At 39.5% G+C, this 14,184-nt stretch overlaps 1 protein-coding gene across 5 annotated transcripts in view; it reads left to right on the top strand.

Annotated features, from left to right (window-relative positions):
- UBR3 (ubiquitin protein ligase E3 component n-recognin 3) overlaps positions 1-12,529 on the top strand; it is a 108,159-nt gene extending 95,630 nt beyond the window's left edge. For all 5 annotated transcript variants that reach the window (XM_063116408.1, XM_063116411.1, XM_063116410.1 and 2 more), the window contains 6 exons: positions 3,283-3,390; positions 4,431-4,556; positions 4,937-5,113; positions 7,152-7,361; positions 9,157-9,296; positions 9,891-12,529. In XM_063116408.1, coding sequence (XP_062972478.1) covers positions 3,283-3,390; positions 4,431-4,556; positions 4,937-5,113; positions 7,152-7,361; positions 9,157-9,296; positions 9,891-10,008 — 879 coding nt within the window. In that variant the 3' untranslated portion in view covers positions 10,009-12,529. The remainder of the gene's footprint in view (positions 1-3,282; positions 3,391-4,430; positions 4,557-4,936; positions 5,114-7,151; positions 7,362-9,156; positions 9,297-9,890) is intronic.
- The last annotated feature ends 1,655 nt before the right edge of the window (positions 12,530-14,184 follow it).

The following is a 14,184-nucleotide window of genomic DNA, read 5'->3' as shown; positions in this document are numbered from 1 at the left end:
TGGGAACAACAACACCCCTGCAAGAACGGCCCTGGGCGCTGCATGTTGCCCACCCTGTCTTAGGAGTTTTTTTTGGGGGGGCACAAAAGAGGTAGATGGAGGAAGAAGGCTTGAAGCCTTCTTTGAGTGAGGCTTTCTGTCCTTCCTTCTGGGCTGGGAAAAGTATTTCAGTGGAGCCTCCTTTTCTCACCATCTGGTCTGGCAAGGACCTAGAAAGCAGGGACTGCCACCCTGCAGATCACATGAACTCTCCCCCCCCAACTAACTAATTACTCATGGGTAAATACAAAAAAAACCCATATGCATAAACCACTAGGGTATACTTCAACCTTGTGCCCTCCAGATGTGTTGGACTACAACTCCCATCATCCCACAGCCAGCCATGCTGTTTGGGGTATGTTTGTTCTGCCTACTGATCCAAATAAGATGTCCTGTTCTCTGCTTCCTGCTTGTCCATCTCTATGCCTAGACCAGGATCTGCAACTGCCATCAGAATAACTTCTGAAAGATCATTTTATCTCAGATCAGTAGGAAGAACAAACATATTCCAAACAGCATGGCTGGCTGTGGAATGATGGGAGTTGTAGTCCAACACATCTGGGGGGGGCCACCAGGTTGGAGAAGTATATCGTAGTGGTTTATGCATATGTTAGTACTGGAAATGGCTTTACTATAAGAAAACAGCTAGAACCTGTTAGAGCTCACCTTGAGATTATCCTCCCTGGATCTACTGGAGATCTGAAATAAAGGAAGAAAGTCTTGATTTCTCTTGTAGAACATTTGATGGTTCATGATGTAGGTGTTTGCCCTTACTTGAATGATATCCACAGAAAAATAGCCAAGATTCAATCCATTTTAGATTGTTTTTGCAAGAGGGTCTCAATAAGTGCTTCAGAACAAGCATGTGAAAATATCAAATTTCAGCTATTGCCCATTTCCTTTGTTGTAAAGAGGGTAAGATCCATCTTCTAATATCTGTATGTTCAAAAACATCTTAATGCAGTATCAATATGTATGTTTCCTGTCTGGAAGAACTTAAACATTGTGCCGACTGATAATTCTTGTTGAGCCCTTAAGTTACCTCTTTGCCTAGGGAACTGACTCCCAAGAGCCACTTTTTAGTGGGAATTACAATTTCCCATAGGATTTGCCCATAGAACGTTATGCCCTTTGAGTCAACAAGAATCTGTGTCTTTTTAAAAAATGATAATCCTTAGAATTGATCTTTCCTGTATTCCCTTAGTTAACTTGCTTTTCCACCACCCTGAAGAGATTGCGCTGTCTTCTTTTTTCACAATAAGGATGCATGAAGGGCTCTTCGCTTCTGCATTACCGGAACGCACGTCTGTCCTATTCTAGCACCACCGAGAATACATCAGTTGTCCTGAAGGGAATGAGTCATAGTAGATTGTGATAGGTGGCCTTTAACATTCTGCTTTACTGCCACAACTACTTCTACAACACCATGTTTTGCTACTATTACTTCAGGATTTACATTACAGAAGCTGTCGGAATGTCATGAAATCTAAGTTTCAGACACATCAGTTCTGCATTACATCCACAGTTGTTTCTTTAAAGATGATAGAAATCGATAGACACTTCAGTGGTTATATACTGGAGACAGTAAAGTTAAAGTAGATACAAATACTGCCACTTTATATTCTTTCACAGTCAATTTGAAAAATATCGCCTGCTATTTTTTACCCTTGATAAAATAAAATTAGTGGAATAGGTCAGATTTTATCTGAACATATATTTAAAATGGTCCAACTGCTATCTACCATGAAATATATTATTGCATAAAATATGGCATACTTGAGAGCTGGCTTCTTTATATTAATATGAAGATGCCTTGTGATAGCAATATAAAAAGCATTTACAGAATATAAAGCACAGTTCTTCCTGTGCCCACAATCCTGGCAACACAAGCACAGGAAACACTTCTGAAATGATTAAAACAATTAGCTGTAGTTTATTTTTTAAAAATCATGCACATGGCTGTGATCCAGAAAACTCCTAGTCTTACCTAATGGCTTATGTATGGCCAATTGAATTTTTAACTTTGTTTTTCTTTGAGCAGTTGACCACTATGCCATTTTATGAACTGCTTTTAAAAGTTTGGCATGTATCCTGGGGCAGGAGTGAAGATTGGTGACTGGTGGTATTCTAGAAAAACAAATCTAAAGCCCCTTAAGGTGCACCAAACTAGTTACATTGTTCTTTGGATCTTGGCCATTGAATTTGGCTGGAAAACACAGGATGCATTTGCACCAAACAGTAAGCCAGCATTCTGGTTTACCATTCTTGAGCAAGCATGCTGGTGCATGCTGCCTGATTGCTCTGACTTGTGTCCTCCCATCAGTGGGAAGAACTTCAATAACTAGGGACTTGCCCACAGGAAAAGGCTTAATGTTCCATACAACAGCAACTAATCCAAGAATCATAAATCAGATGGCTTGTTAGGTGAGCAACAAACTACCCCCCCCCCCCCGGTTTGGAAGTAACACTAAACTTTTTCTTTCTGGTGAGTTTCTTGTTATTGAAGCTGCACCCACTGGTGCATGGAACCAAATGAGAGCAATTGGTAATTACCCAAGAAGTGACAACACATCATGGCATTTCACCAGGGCATTTTCAGAAACGTTTTCAACCTGTGTGGAAGTTGTAGTTTTTCCAAGCATCTATTCCATCCATGTTTTGTAGATGTTCCAAGCAGATAACTAAAACAAACTGTAGCAAATACATACATATGTATTTAAGGAAGCACTTGTACATTTTGGGAGGAGTGCTGATACCAGAGTGGACCACATTGCGATGTGTAACTGTATACAGGAGCTGTGGATCAAGTAGGTTCTCTCTAGAACCAGGATGCACCAAATTTCTCAAGTATCCCTATGGATATGTTATTTTATTGATTAAGGACTTTCAATCCTTAACATATCTCTCAGTTAAAATAAAAATTAATATCCCATTGAGTTGCATTTAGCTTCACTAGCTTCAGTATTCTGAAAACTATAGATACCTACTGTTGACTTTAGTGTGAGCATAGTCCCCCTCTCTGATTTCTGCATTGTGATGCAAAACGACCACTTGATTTCTCTTGGCATGGCGTATGCATTCATGTCAAAGACAGGAATTCCTCCACTGAAAAGTATGGGGAAATTCTTATTGACAAAGCACTTTGTTCGTGTATTGGAGCTTTTGTACCCACAAGAAAATGCTGGATTGGAGTAACTGCATTTACTTATTTTTCTGATTTCATGATTTTCTTCTTAATCACAGAATGTATCCAATGCAAAAAAGACTTGGGAAGTATTACAGAGCCATGTGATCAGTGAGCTCTCCAAAGGGAAGATCTATGAGCAAGAGGAAACTGAAGTTCTAGCCATGGTATAGTTTTAGGCATTTTTTCCCCTTTTATTGTGAATATTAGCAAAATGTAACAGAAAATACATTGTGAAAACAGGAAAAAAACATACATTAAATATATAGGATTATCAACAATTTCCATCATGTGTACCGTTCATAAAAAAAAAAAGGGGGGGGGAGTTATACAAAGGTTTCAAGAAAAGTAGACCAGATGTCTGTGTATTTATCCACTTGCAAGTTGCGACTATATAACACCCGTTCAAAAGTTGATAATGTTGTTAAGTCCTCAATCCATTGCATTACGAGAGGTGTGGATTTGTCCTTCTGGTGTGACAGCATAAGCCTTTTGACTGTCATAAGGGCTCTGAAGATCCATCTGCGCTGACTATGTGTTAACTTCCAAGAAGCCGGTAGGTAATTTAGGAGGACATGCACAATGTTCCATATTATAGATTGTTTTAATACAAAGTTCATCCTTATTATTACCTCCTCTCAAAAAGGGGCAACTATGGGACATTGCCAAAACATATGAATTAAAGAAGCATTAGATGCATTACATCTCCAACAATTGTGCAAGTTAGACAACCCCTTATTAAAAAGTCGTTGTGGAATCCAATAAATCCAAAACATTTTTTTTTGCTGATTCTATGGATCTTAACCTGAGATCCATAGAAGTTTTATGCATTTTGATTTGTCAACCATAGCTTATTTTAATGCTAACTATATCTGATTATGAAGTTTGCATTTGTATCATCTATCAGCACAACTACTAATAGCATTGTTGGAGAGTAAGGCAGTCAATGACTACTAATCATGATGACTACATATTACCTCTAGAATCATCGGCAGTCTGCCTCTGTATACCACTTGCTAGAGACAACTAGTGGGAGTGTGCCATTTGCATTCAGTTTCTGTTGTGGGCTTCCCACAGGGAGCTGGTTGGCCATTGGGAACAGAATGCTAGACTAGATTGGCCTTTGGTCTGACCTAGCATGGCTCTTCTTGTATTCTTAAATTACAATAATCAGGATTTACTACTTTTTTTAAAAATCCTAATTTAGGACAGCACTAGTGCTTGGTGCCCACACTCCATAGAGACGTATTTGCAGCAATTCTGCCTGCCTTTCCTCAGGATAACCAGCCTTCTTCAGCACCATCTCTTCGGAGGGGAGTTACCCAGCTGTCAGGTATTATGAAAAGCAAATTCATTTAATTATGTTATCATAATAATGTACTGTACATCCAGTCGCACCACTGATCCCATATCTTGTGCTATCCAGGATATATATATATATATATATATATATATATATATGCAGAAAATCTTGCAGATATAGTTAAGATATTTCACTAAGATACAAGGGTTAAACTTGGGTAATTTTCATTTGAAGCATCACAAAAGTATGTTATATGAATCTGTATAATAATGGTGAATTCATGCAGTCCAACTGACAGCACTGTAATTCATGAGATGCATCATGATGGATCGTGGCCTCTTACCTCTTCTTGGTTTGGCCCCCATTTTGAATTTGACACATCTGACTCTTCCTCCTTTTATGTTTAATAGGAAGATGAAGAGTTTACTGTTCTTGCCAACTGCCTGGGCTTGTTACCATCATCTTTTCAATCATCACAGTTTGCCAGTGCCTCTTGTCTTGATTGGCCAGTGCCAGCCTTTGATATTATATCCCAATGGTGCTCAGAATTGGTTTCATTTGCAGACAAGCACCCAGCACAAGTAAAGGTAGGTAAAGAATTTTGCCACATCTTGCCAGTTGGGTTATGAAGCACACTTGTTTGCCTCTTTAAATTAAGTTTTAAAATACGTTTTAGTGGGATTGAATTTAAAGGGGCAAACAAGGGTCAATAGTGCTACAATAACCCAAGCAAAACATAGCAGCATAGGCATTTTGTTTGGACTGTGCTGTTACATTGTGCTGGGTTTTTTACAAGGTAATGAGCTTATTTTTTTAAAAAAAGTTTTATTTGAAATGGGAATGGCTGTTTAACTCAGGATTACGCACAAGAGAATATCAGGTGAAATAGTCATAAACATTTTCTGGTAAGAAAGTTGAGGGTGTTGCATAGTAAATAGATCTATGGGAAGCTGAATAAGTGATTTCAGGAAAGATGATATAATTTAAATCTTAATCACTCTGATAAATATGATTCTGAGGTTTGCTCTGTTTCTTTGCACACCATATCCTCTTGTTCTGGGAACCTTTGGTAAACAAAGATTTAAAAGGAGATAGTAGGCTAGCTTTGGTCACCTTGTAACTTGCAGTTCAGAGACATCCCTCCAAGATTGCAATCCTATGCATGCTTAGACCAAAAAAAAAATATGTCCTACCGCTTTTCCCCCCCATATAAACACCTCTAAAAATGGGGTGCGTCTTAGAATCGCAGGTGTGTCTTAGGTTTTTTTTTCTGTTGGTGGTACCGAAATTAGTGTGCGTCTTATAATCGATGGTGTCTTACAATCGAAGAAATATGGTACTCTCCCTTATGTTGCCCCTGCTGTTAGATTTTGTGTCTCCGGAGAGTATGTATGGAAATTAAATAGAGTGTGTTGTATACTGAAAGTTAAAACCATGGTTGACCACTGTGTGAACAGAATGCTGGACTTGAGAGACCTTTGGTCTGATCCAGCAGGGCTCTTCTTGAGTTCTAAAACCACTTTAAGATTAAGAGTCTAAAGAAGGCAATATAGTTTAAAAAGCCAGAAGGAGAACTACAAAAGTATCTACTCCTCATTTCCACTGCGCTTGTAGACAATAATTCAGTAATCAGACTACAAAACAAGTTAATTGTGAGGTTTTAGAAAGGCTAAGGAAGCTATTTCAACAAAAAAATAAAATAAAGCTTAAGTTCTTCTTTGTAGTCTCTGTGGATTACACATCTGCATCTGCACAACGCCCTGTTTGGGAATCTTCTATAGCTGAGGAATTGGTGATGTTCAAGCTTTCTACCCTCAAGGAATTATTTCCACGTCTATTTGTCACCCAAGTGTTCTGCATATTGGCCATGGAATCCTCCCATTTTGCAGAGGACTCTGGGGTGCAATCTTACGCGTGATCTTTATTCACACAGATTACCAGCAAGGTCTGTTGGGACTAGCTGGCTCCCTACTTGAACTGAGAGCCTAGAATGTAGGCAGTCTTATGTAACAGAATTTTGCTCGACAATGTCATTCAGGAATGGCAGACATGTGATCTTCAGTCAGTTGGTACTCCATTAATCATTTTCTTCTTTAAGATAGCCTAGGAGTACAGTTCGAAACCAGCTGCTTTAGAAGGACAGAACTGCATAATTTAACATCACTTATTAGCTTGATGTACAATACATTTGACTAATGCTTCATTTAATATGGTGAACTCCATCACAACAATCTCTTTCAGAATCTGTTAAAATGCTGGATTTTACAGATTAACTTGTTCTCTCACAACTGAACCACCAACAGTGCGAGGAGCAGCTTTGTATATTCTCATAAGTAAATCATAAGACACGACCACCTGATAACTAATCCTGAATTAGCAACAAACTGATAGTTGGTTGCTAATGACTTCAATGTTTTAGTGCAGGCTAGGCCAACCCTCTGGATCGAAGCAGGGTACAACACAAATGCAAACACCTGGATGCAAGGCTAATTTCAGAAAGAAACTGCATGGCACACATGACATATTCAAATCATATGAACTTCCTCCTACAAAATTAGATAATTTGACTTCTTGAGAAATATATATAAACATTGCACTTTTTCTTATCTCTTCTTCTTTTTACAGATTTTACTTGTACAGGAACCTAAATGGGACTTACCACGCCTCCTACAATTGCCTGAAAATTATAATACTATTTTCCAGTACTATCACAGAAAGAGTTGCTCAGTCTGCTCCAAGGTTCCTAAAGATCCAGCTGTTTGTCTAGTTTGTGGCACTTTTGTGTGTTTGAAAGGACTTTGCTGCAAGCAACAAAGCTACTGTGAATGTGTCTTGGTAAGAGATGACTAATAACAATTACTTGTGGCAAAAAGTGGTTTGGAAATGAAAGAAGCTAGCTGCTTATGCAGAAACTCTGTTTGCACATCACTATGCAGAGAAGATGATGAAACCAGGGGAAAGCTTTAGAATATTTTAGCTTTTATATATTGAGGGGAACTCTAAAAATTACAGATTTATTATTTGTACTAAATTCATGATTAAACACTAGTTTCTACCACAAGTGAAATTTGTGGACTCCAGATCTAGCTGCTTTGCTTAAGGCTGAAGACGAAACATTAAAAGTATCACTTGGAATTGTATGAATCTCTCTGAAACTGGAAATAGATGCTGCTGAGGGACCCAGTCAGGCTCAGGTCCAGGGTATGCAGGGAGGGTTATGTTATCCCTTTCCTCCCATGCCATGGTCCAGCTGATGATAATCCTGAAGTTGCTGTTTGGAAGCTCCTGTTAGTGCCAGTGGGAGCTCCTTCCATCTCAAATAGCAGCTTTTGTGGGAAGAGTTTCACTTCAATTAACAATTTCTCCCCTACTCCCCAGTCTTGATCTTGCAGGTCCTTCAACGACTATTTACAGTTTTTAAATAATTCTTGCAACTCCCCAAGTGATAGATTTAATGTCATGTCTAGTTTGCCCCACTCCCTCTTTGTTTTCAAGTCTTTTCAGTCTTTACTCCTGGTAGAGTCACAATTGGGGTGTCATTGAGCCTTTACTTAGAATCACACTAGAGCAGCTAAAGTCTGAATCAAAAGGAATATTGAAAATACACAGCTAAACATCCACATTCCATAAAAGATCAAACTGATATATGTTACCTAAAGTCCAAAGCTGGCATAAAAGTTGGAGAAGCTAGAATACATTCCACTGAATTGAAAAACCATGTAGAATCATCATAAAGCAAAAGCCCAGTTCTGACTGCTTTCAAATCTGGTGGCTTTGGGCTACGTAATTTGAATTACTTCCAGAAACAGGAATGAATGACCCTGCCTGTAATCTAGGATCTGTGTCAGAAATAGTTGTGCGCCCACCCATAAAATTGATTAGGTAGGTGAGCACACAAAACAGGGCCTTTTCAGTGGTTGCCCTGTGGTTGCGAGCTCTTTTCCAGGTAACAGCCTCTTCAATACTGGCATTCATAAAGACTTATATTTTTACTACTACGTTTCCTTAAGTGAATTGTGTAATCTAATCAAATCTAATCTAGTTGTCCTGATTCTTCTGTTTAACTGTGCCCACCTTATGCTTAAATATTTTGCCTAGTGTTCCATTGTTTCATTGAATGTCACTGTGTGAGGGTTTGGCACTGAAATGTGACTAATAAATCATTGGAATAAATAAATAAAACCTTCAGTAAACCTAATTCCTGATAGCAGAAAACTAAAAGGTGATTCTTAAAATCTTGTCTAGTAGTTGGGAAGATTCCAGTCATGAAAGGCAGCTAAGAAATGCATTAATAAAGTAATTAAAGATACATATGTGTCAAATGCAGCATGGTTTGATAACAACAGACTCTGCATACGTGATTGCTTATGCTACAGTTTGTGTTCATAAATACCTCCATTGTTTAAGTAATAGAGTGTTCTTAAAGTAAAGAAAAACAAGAATCAGACTGGTAACATGACCCTGAAATTGCGTAATTGGTTTTAATTGTTGTGAACCACGCAGAGAGCTTCGACTATTGGGCGGTATAAAAATGAAATAAGTAGTCTCTAAATGTTCTTTTTGTATGTTGTAAAGCTATTCACAAGGAATTTTGCCCTCTTCTTTCCTCTCTTCTAAAACAAAACTTCAGCACTCACAAAACTGCGGTGCTGGAACAGGCATATTCCTTTTGATCAATGCATCTGTCATCATCATCATTCGTGGTCATCGTTTTTGCCTTTGGGGTTCTGTTTACTTGGATGCGCATGGTGAAGAAGACAGAGATCTCAGGTAACCGTTTTCGTTTGCTTGTTTGTTTGCTTTTAAGACAGCTTAATATGCACTTGTGCCTGTGGGAGCCACTCCCTCACTTTTAATCAGAGCTCCCATTTGAACAGTTCTGTTCCGTAACTGAGGTTCCTGGTAAATAGAGGGAAATAATTGCACGTGCAGGTACCACCTACCCCTTGAGAAGCAATAAGGCCAAATCCCTAAACTCTTATTTTAAAAAACAGCAACCCTTGGGATTCAAAGAGGGTTTGGGGGCTTCTGTGGAGACACCTGCTGAGAGGAAAATTCATATGTGGATGGTGCATGCAGTCTCTTCTGATCAAAGAAAGTACAAAAGGGAAGGTTTAAGCTGTTCTCACAGTCAACCTAGCTGCAGGAGCAACTCAAGTCATTGCTTAGGGCAACAAATGGTGTGGGGCACCAACAAGGCAGCACGTGATCTGAGTCCTCCTCCCTGGATCCCTTGCAACGCCACAGGAGATATTGAGTGGTCTGCGTAACGCAGATGCTAAGGTGACACATTTTCTTGGGCCAGCTCTCACTGTACTACTGACGGTTGATTAATTGTTATTTTTAATTTCTTTTTCCCTGTAGGCGGGGCAAACCTCTCTATATATGTAAAGAAAGATACAGAGTGCTTGAGCAGCAGTGGGTATCGCATACCTTTGATCACATCAATAAACGATGGGGGCCACATTATAATGGTTTGTAGATCACTACCCATCATTTGCGCCATCACATCGCCTTTATTATGAATGCTACATGATTGGCTTCAGCTTTAAGGGAATGGAAATTCAGTTTCTTCACTGGGAAAGCGTGAAGCACCGCCGTTGTATGCAGCCCTACATTAGTTAGGTGCTGGCCGTAAGAGGTTTCGTAATTAAAAATACAAAGCAATTAGTCCTTCTAATTTGAGTGCAGAATCTAAATTCATTTGATAGTTGTTGGCTTTCTAATCTACTAATAAAAAAGCACAAATTGTACTTTAAAAATGCCACTAAATGGCTATTAAGTGTTTTATTTTTCCCTGATTTGGGATTGTTTATGCTGAAGAACTGTATATGTGTAGTACACCTGCTAAACATACTGCTTTTTTCCTTTGCCTTCCTTTGTGTTGCTTTAAGATTTTGCTTTATGGATCTGTAAGTATACAAGAGTTGTGACACTTTCGATTTGTGAGATTGTATAGAAATGGTCTAAAGAATTTTTAGAGAATATTTCGCTTATTGCCAGAGAGCTATTGAAATAGTTTCAGGCATTGCTGAAAACCTTATTCATTCTCAGGAATTTCATAGATATACTCCAGAGATTAGTAAAATAGCTGTAAAATAGGTAGCTTGCTGCTCTTAATGTAATACAATACATATACAGTATTCTGTCTGACATTTCAGTTAGCTTTATTTACTAGTACATACTAGCACATCCATTTTATTGTCTGTGTATATACGACAATTGTAAAACGACCAGAATGGCAGATCAGAATCCCAACTAAGCCTGCCATGTCTCTTGTTTCCACCTAGCTAACTCAGTGTGGTGGCGATGGGGGAGACATGTTGCATACCCTGCAAATGAAGCATAATTCGGGAGTTTTCCAATGAGTTCAAGCAGCTCCTTTCTATTGTATTTATAGAGCAATCACTGCCCTTTTTGCTTGAATTCCTTTATAGGGGGATGGGGGAGTGAAATTGTGAGGTGGCAGTGGGTGAATTACTTCTTTCCCCCATGTCCATCTCACTTGAAAAATGCCCTGTTAACAGTCCACATGGAGCAACCAAGGCTGCACAACACAGAGCCCCCCTTTTTTTATACACCGAATTTCTGCTGATGAGTTGCTTGGGAAGGAAAGGGGGGAGCAGCACGTGGACTGAGTCAAGCCCCCATTTCCCCTTCTCAAGCAGCTGACTGTCTTACTTGACTGCTGGATGACGGAGGGGAACTGTGTACTCTGCAGTCTCCTTGCACCTATTTGCCCCCTGCAAGCTAGGGCTGGGCATGCGGAGCCCAGCTTCCCACCCACGTCATGGCGCCTGGTAAGAGCAGGGCAACTGTGTTTAGAGGGCTTTGAAATCCGCAAGAATGGCCTTCACTGAGGAAAGCAGCACACCTCACCAGGCAAAGAAGATGAGACATCCATACCGATAACGTTGCTGCCAAACCCTTTTTCTTCCTTTTCACAGAGTAATCAAACATCTGTTGACTCTTTCAAGCAGTGCTGTCAGGCACTTCTGATACTGACATACTTTGACTTACATCGCTTATTCTGTAAAGAAAAGTTTATACGTGTAAACTAATTTTTTAAAAGTTGTAGTCATAAAACCATGCATTTGATTTGAAATGTCTGATAAGAAATCAGCTGCTGAAAATCACATAGGGAATGATATGAAAAGTAGGAATTTTCACATAAAGAGCCTCATAGCCTACAAGGTTTTTACAAAAATATAAAGTAAAATACGTGGCAATGGTTTCCTGTTTTATATAACATTGTGTGCAAATGCGCCCATACATTTGGATTCTTCCTATGAGCCTACAGTTCCTTCACCAACTGAAACATTGACTTTTCCAAAACATTGCTACATTTTTAATATTGTATCAAATGTTTAGTCTATAATATTTTTTGCATTGCTCACTTCTGAGTACCAGGCCATTTTGTAAGCACAGTGGATGAGCAGAAATACTCTTGACATCTACCAACATAACACTCTTGAATTTGACTGCTCTGTGTAGTTTGAAACTTCACAAGCTTATGATGTCTCAAAAAATTGAATAAAACGTGTTATTTAAAATGGAATGTTTTTTGGTTGTGTATATGGGTGTGAAGTAAAATTATTAGCCTTAACTTTAAAATCTTTGTAGTTCATTGTGTTCATTTTGATGCTGGTGAATTAGTCACTGGTCAGTTTTTTTAAAAAGGCACTTGTTTGGAAATCCTACTTGAAATACACTTGCATGCTGCTGACCTAGAAGTTTGATTAATCCCATAAGTTTTTGAAAATCTGCTTTATTAAGCTTACTTTGAAAAATAACAGGTCCAAACGAGAATGGGGTGTGTGTGCGTGTGTGCTGCTGCTGCTGCTGCTATTCCTCCAATGTACTGGTGTGGTATCTTGTATGAATGATCATTTAAGTACAGTACATTACTGTAGAAACAGAATCAATCTGACACATCAAAATGCAAAACTAGAAATACCGTAATCAACATTGTAAAATATGTTAATAAAAGTCTACTGTCATTATGTGTGTTTTGACTCTGTTTGTTGCAATAGGATATTGGGTTTACATGAAAAAGCACTTGCAGTTTGTTTTGTCTGTATTAGGTTACGGCGTCTTCATGTCCAGACACAGGATTCCTCCTGTGCGTAATGGACATTTCTAGATTCTATGTACGTGAATGTATTTCCCAACACATAAATCACCAGGTTTGTATACTACCATTCTTCTAGGACAGGATGGGTGAGAGCGGGAAAAAGCCATATTCCCTCAATGACCACATTCTCTCAGAGATGATCTGTAGGGGGTTGCATGTGGGTGATATGGGGGCTGGGCTGCATGCTGGCAGTGGGCAGGGCTGAAGCAGAGTGGTGGGCCGCATCCTTTTCTTCATCTTTTGTCCCTGGAACCCCAGAGTCTGTCTGTCTGTCTGTCTGTCTCTCGCTCTCTGGTACCCATGTTCTCTCTCTTGTTGGGTAAATCTGCTTACAGGTTGAACCTGCCTCTCAAGATGATAGAATTTTAGGGGCTTTTTCTCTGGTTGAGTGGGGCTGATCTGTTTTTTGGAGTGGCTGAAGTGTTGCTTCGTAGAACTGTGAGGGGTAGAACTGTGAAGTGTGCTTCGTAGAACATGTGAACTTCAGAAAGCGAGTTACGCATTTTAAAATGAAAAAACAGAGAGCTGCTTCTGATGATTCCTTACAGATGGCTTCCCCTCCTCCAAGCTCTACTTTTTTTACCCAGCATTTTAAAAACTCAGGCTAAAGGGCCCTACTCCTGCAAAATCTCCAAATTGTGTGTGTTCCCCCCCTTTCTCACAGACCCATACTCATACACACACTTGCACAGAAGGAGCAGCACTTGCAGCTATATCACAGAGGAAGTCTGATGATGCTAGAGGGCATGAAAATGGGAGGAACTCAACAATGGAGAAACAATGGAACAGGAGAGAGCGGGTCATCAAATGGGGGGGGGGAATCGTACTTCCTTGCTGTCACTTTACCGCCCACGTGTTTGTCCCTCATTACTTCCTCTTTCAAAAGAAGTCAACAATGTGCGCATGGCCCATTCAGTGAGCCATTTTGATCGCGCTGTTTTTCCTGCATACAGCAGGAGATACCAGCAACTTCCTTCTCAAAAAATAAGTCGGACTTACTGGGGTGGTTTTTTGTGGCACAAATAAGGCAAGAAGGGCTGGGAGGCACGCAGGATGCAGACGATGTCACGAGAAGGACCCATGGAAATCTGTGAGTGCCCAGCAACGAGAGTACAATAAAATGCTCATCTGTTGACGTCCTGAGATAACTTTGGGGTCCACATCAAATCAAGCCAAGAGCCATGTGCAGGCTGCATGTTCTTCCCCCCTGCTAGAAGAAACGTAATCCTGCATACATGGGGTTATCTAATATTAGCTTAGCAATAGTCGTGTGGTTTGGATTGACTGCCAGCCCTGCATTTGAGCATATAGCAATATAATGGGGAAGGAAATAATTTATGAATACATAAATTCCATCTATCTATCTATCTATCTATCTATCTATCTATCTATCTATCTATCTATGGATATCATATACTTATAATGGGTGGGGTGGGGTGGGGTGGGGGGCTATATATCATCCTTGTTATGACCTTCCAGTCACTTATAAAAAAATAAATAATTCCAGAATAGCTTTGCTTCACT

The sequence above is a fragment of the Elgaria multicarinata genome, chromosome 2 (assembly GCF_023053635.1).
Source record: "Elgaria multicarinata webbii isolate HBS135686 ecotype San Diego chromosome 2, rElgMul1.1.pri, whole genome shotgun sequence".
In the NCBI taxonomy this organism is placed as follows: domain Eukaryota; kingdom Metazoa; phylum Chordata; class Lepidosauria; order Squamata; family Anguidae; genus Elgaria; species Elgaria multicarinata.
The sequence above is the reverse complement of the archived record's forward strand: the minus strand, read 5'-3'. Positions and strand labels throughout refer to the sequence as shown.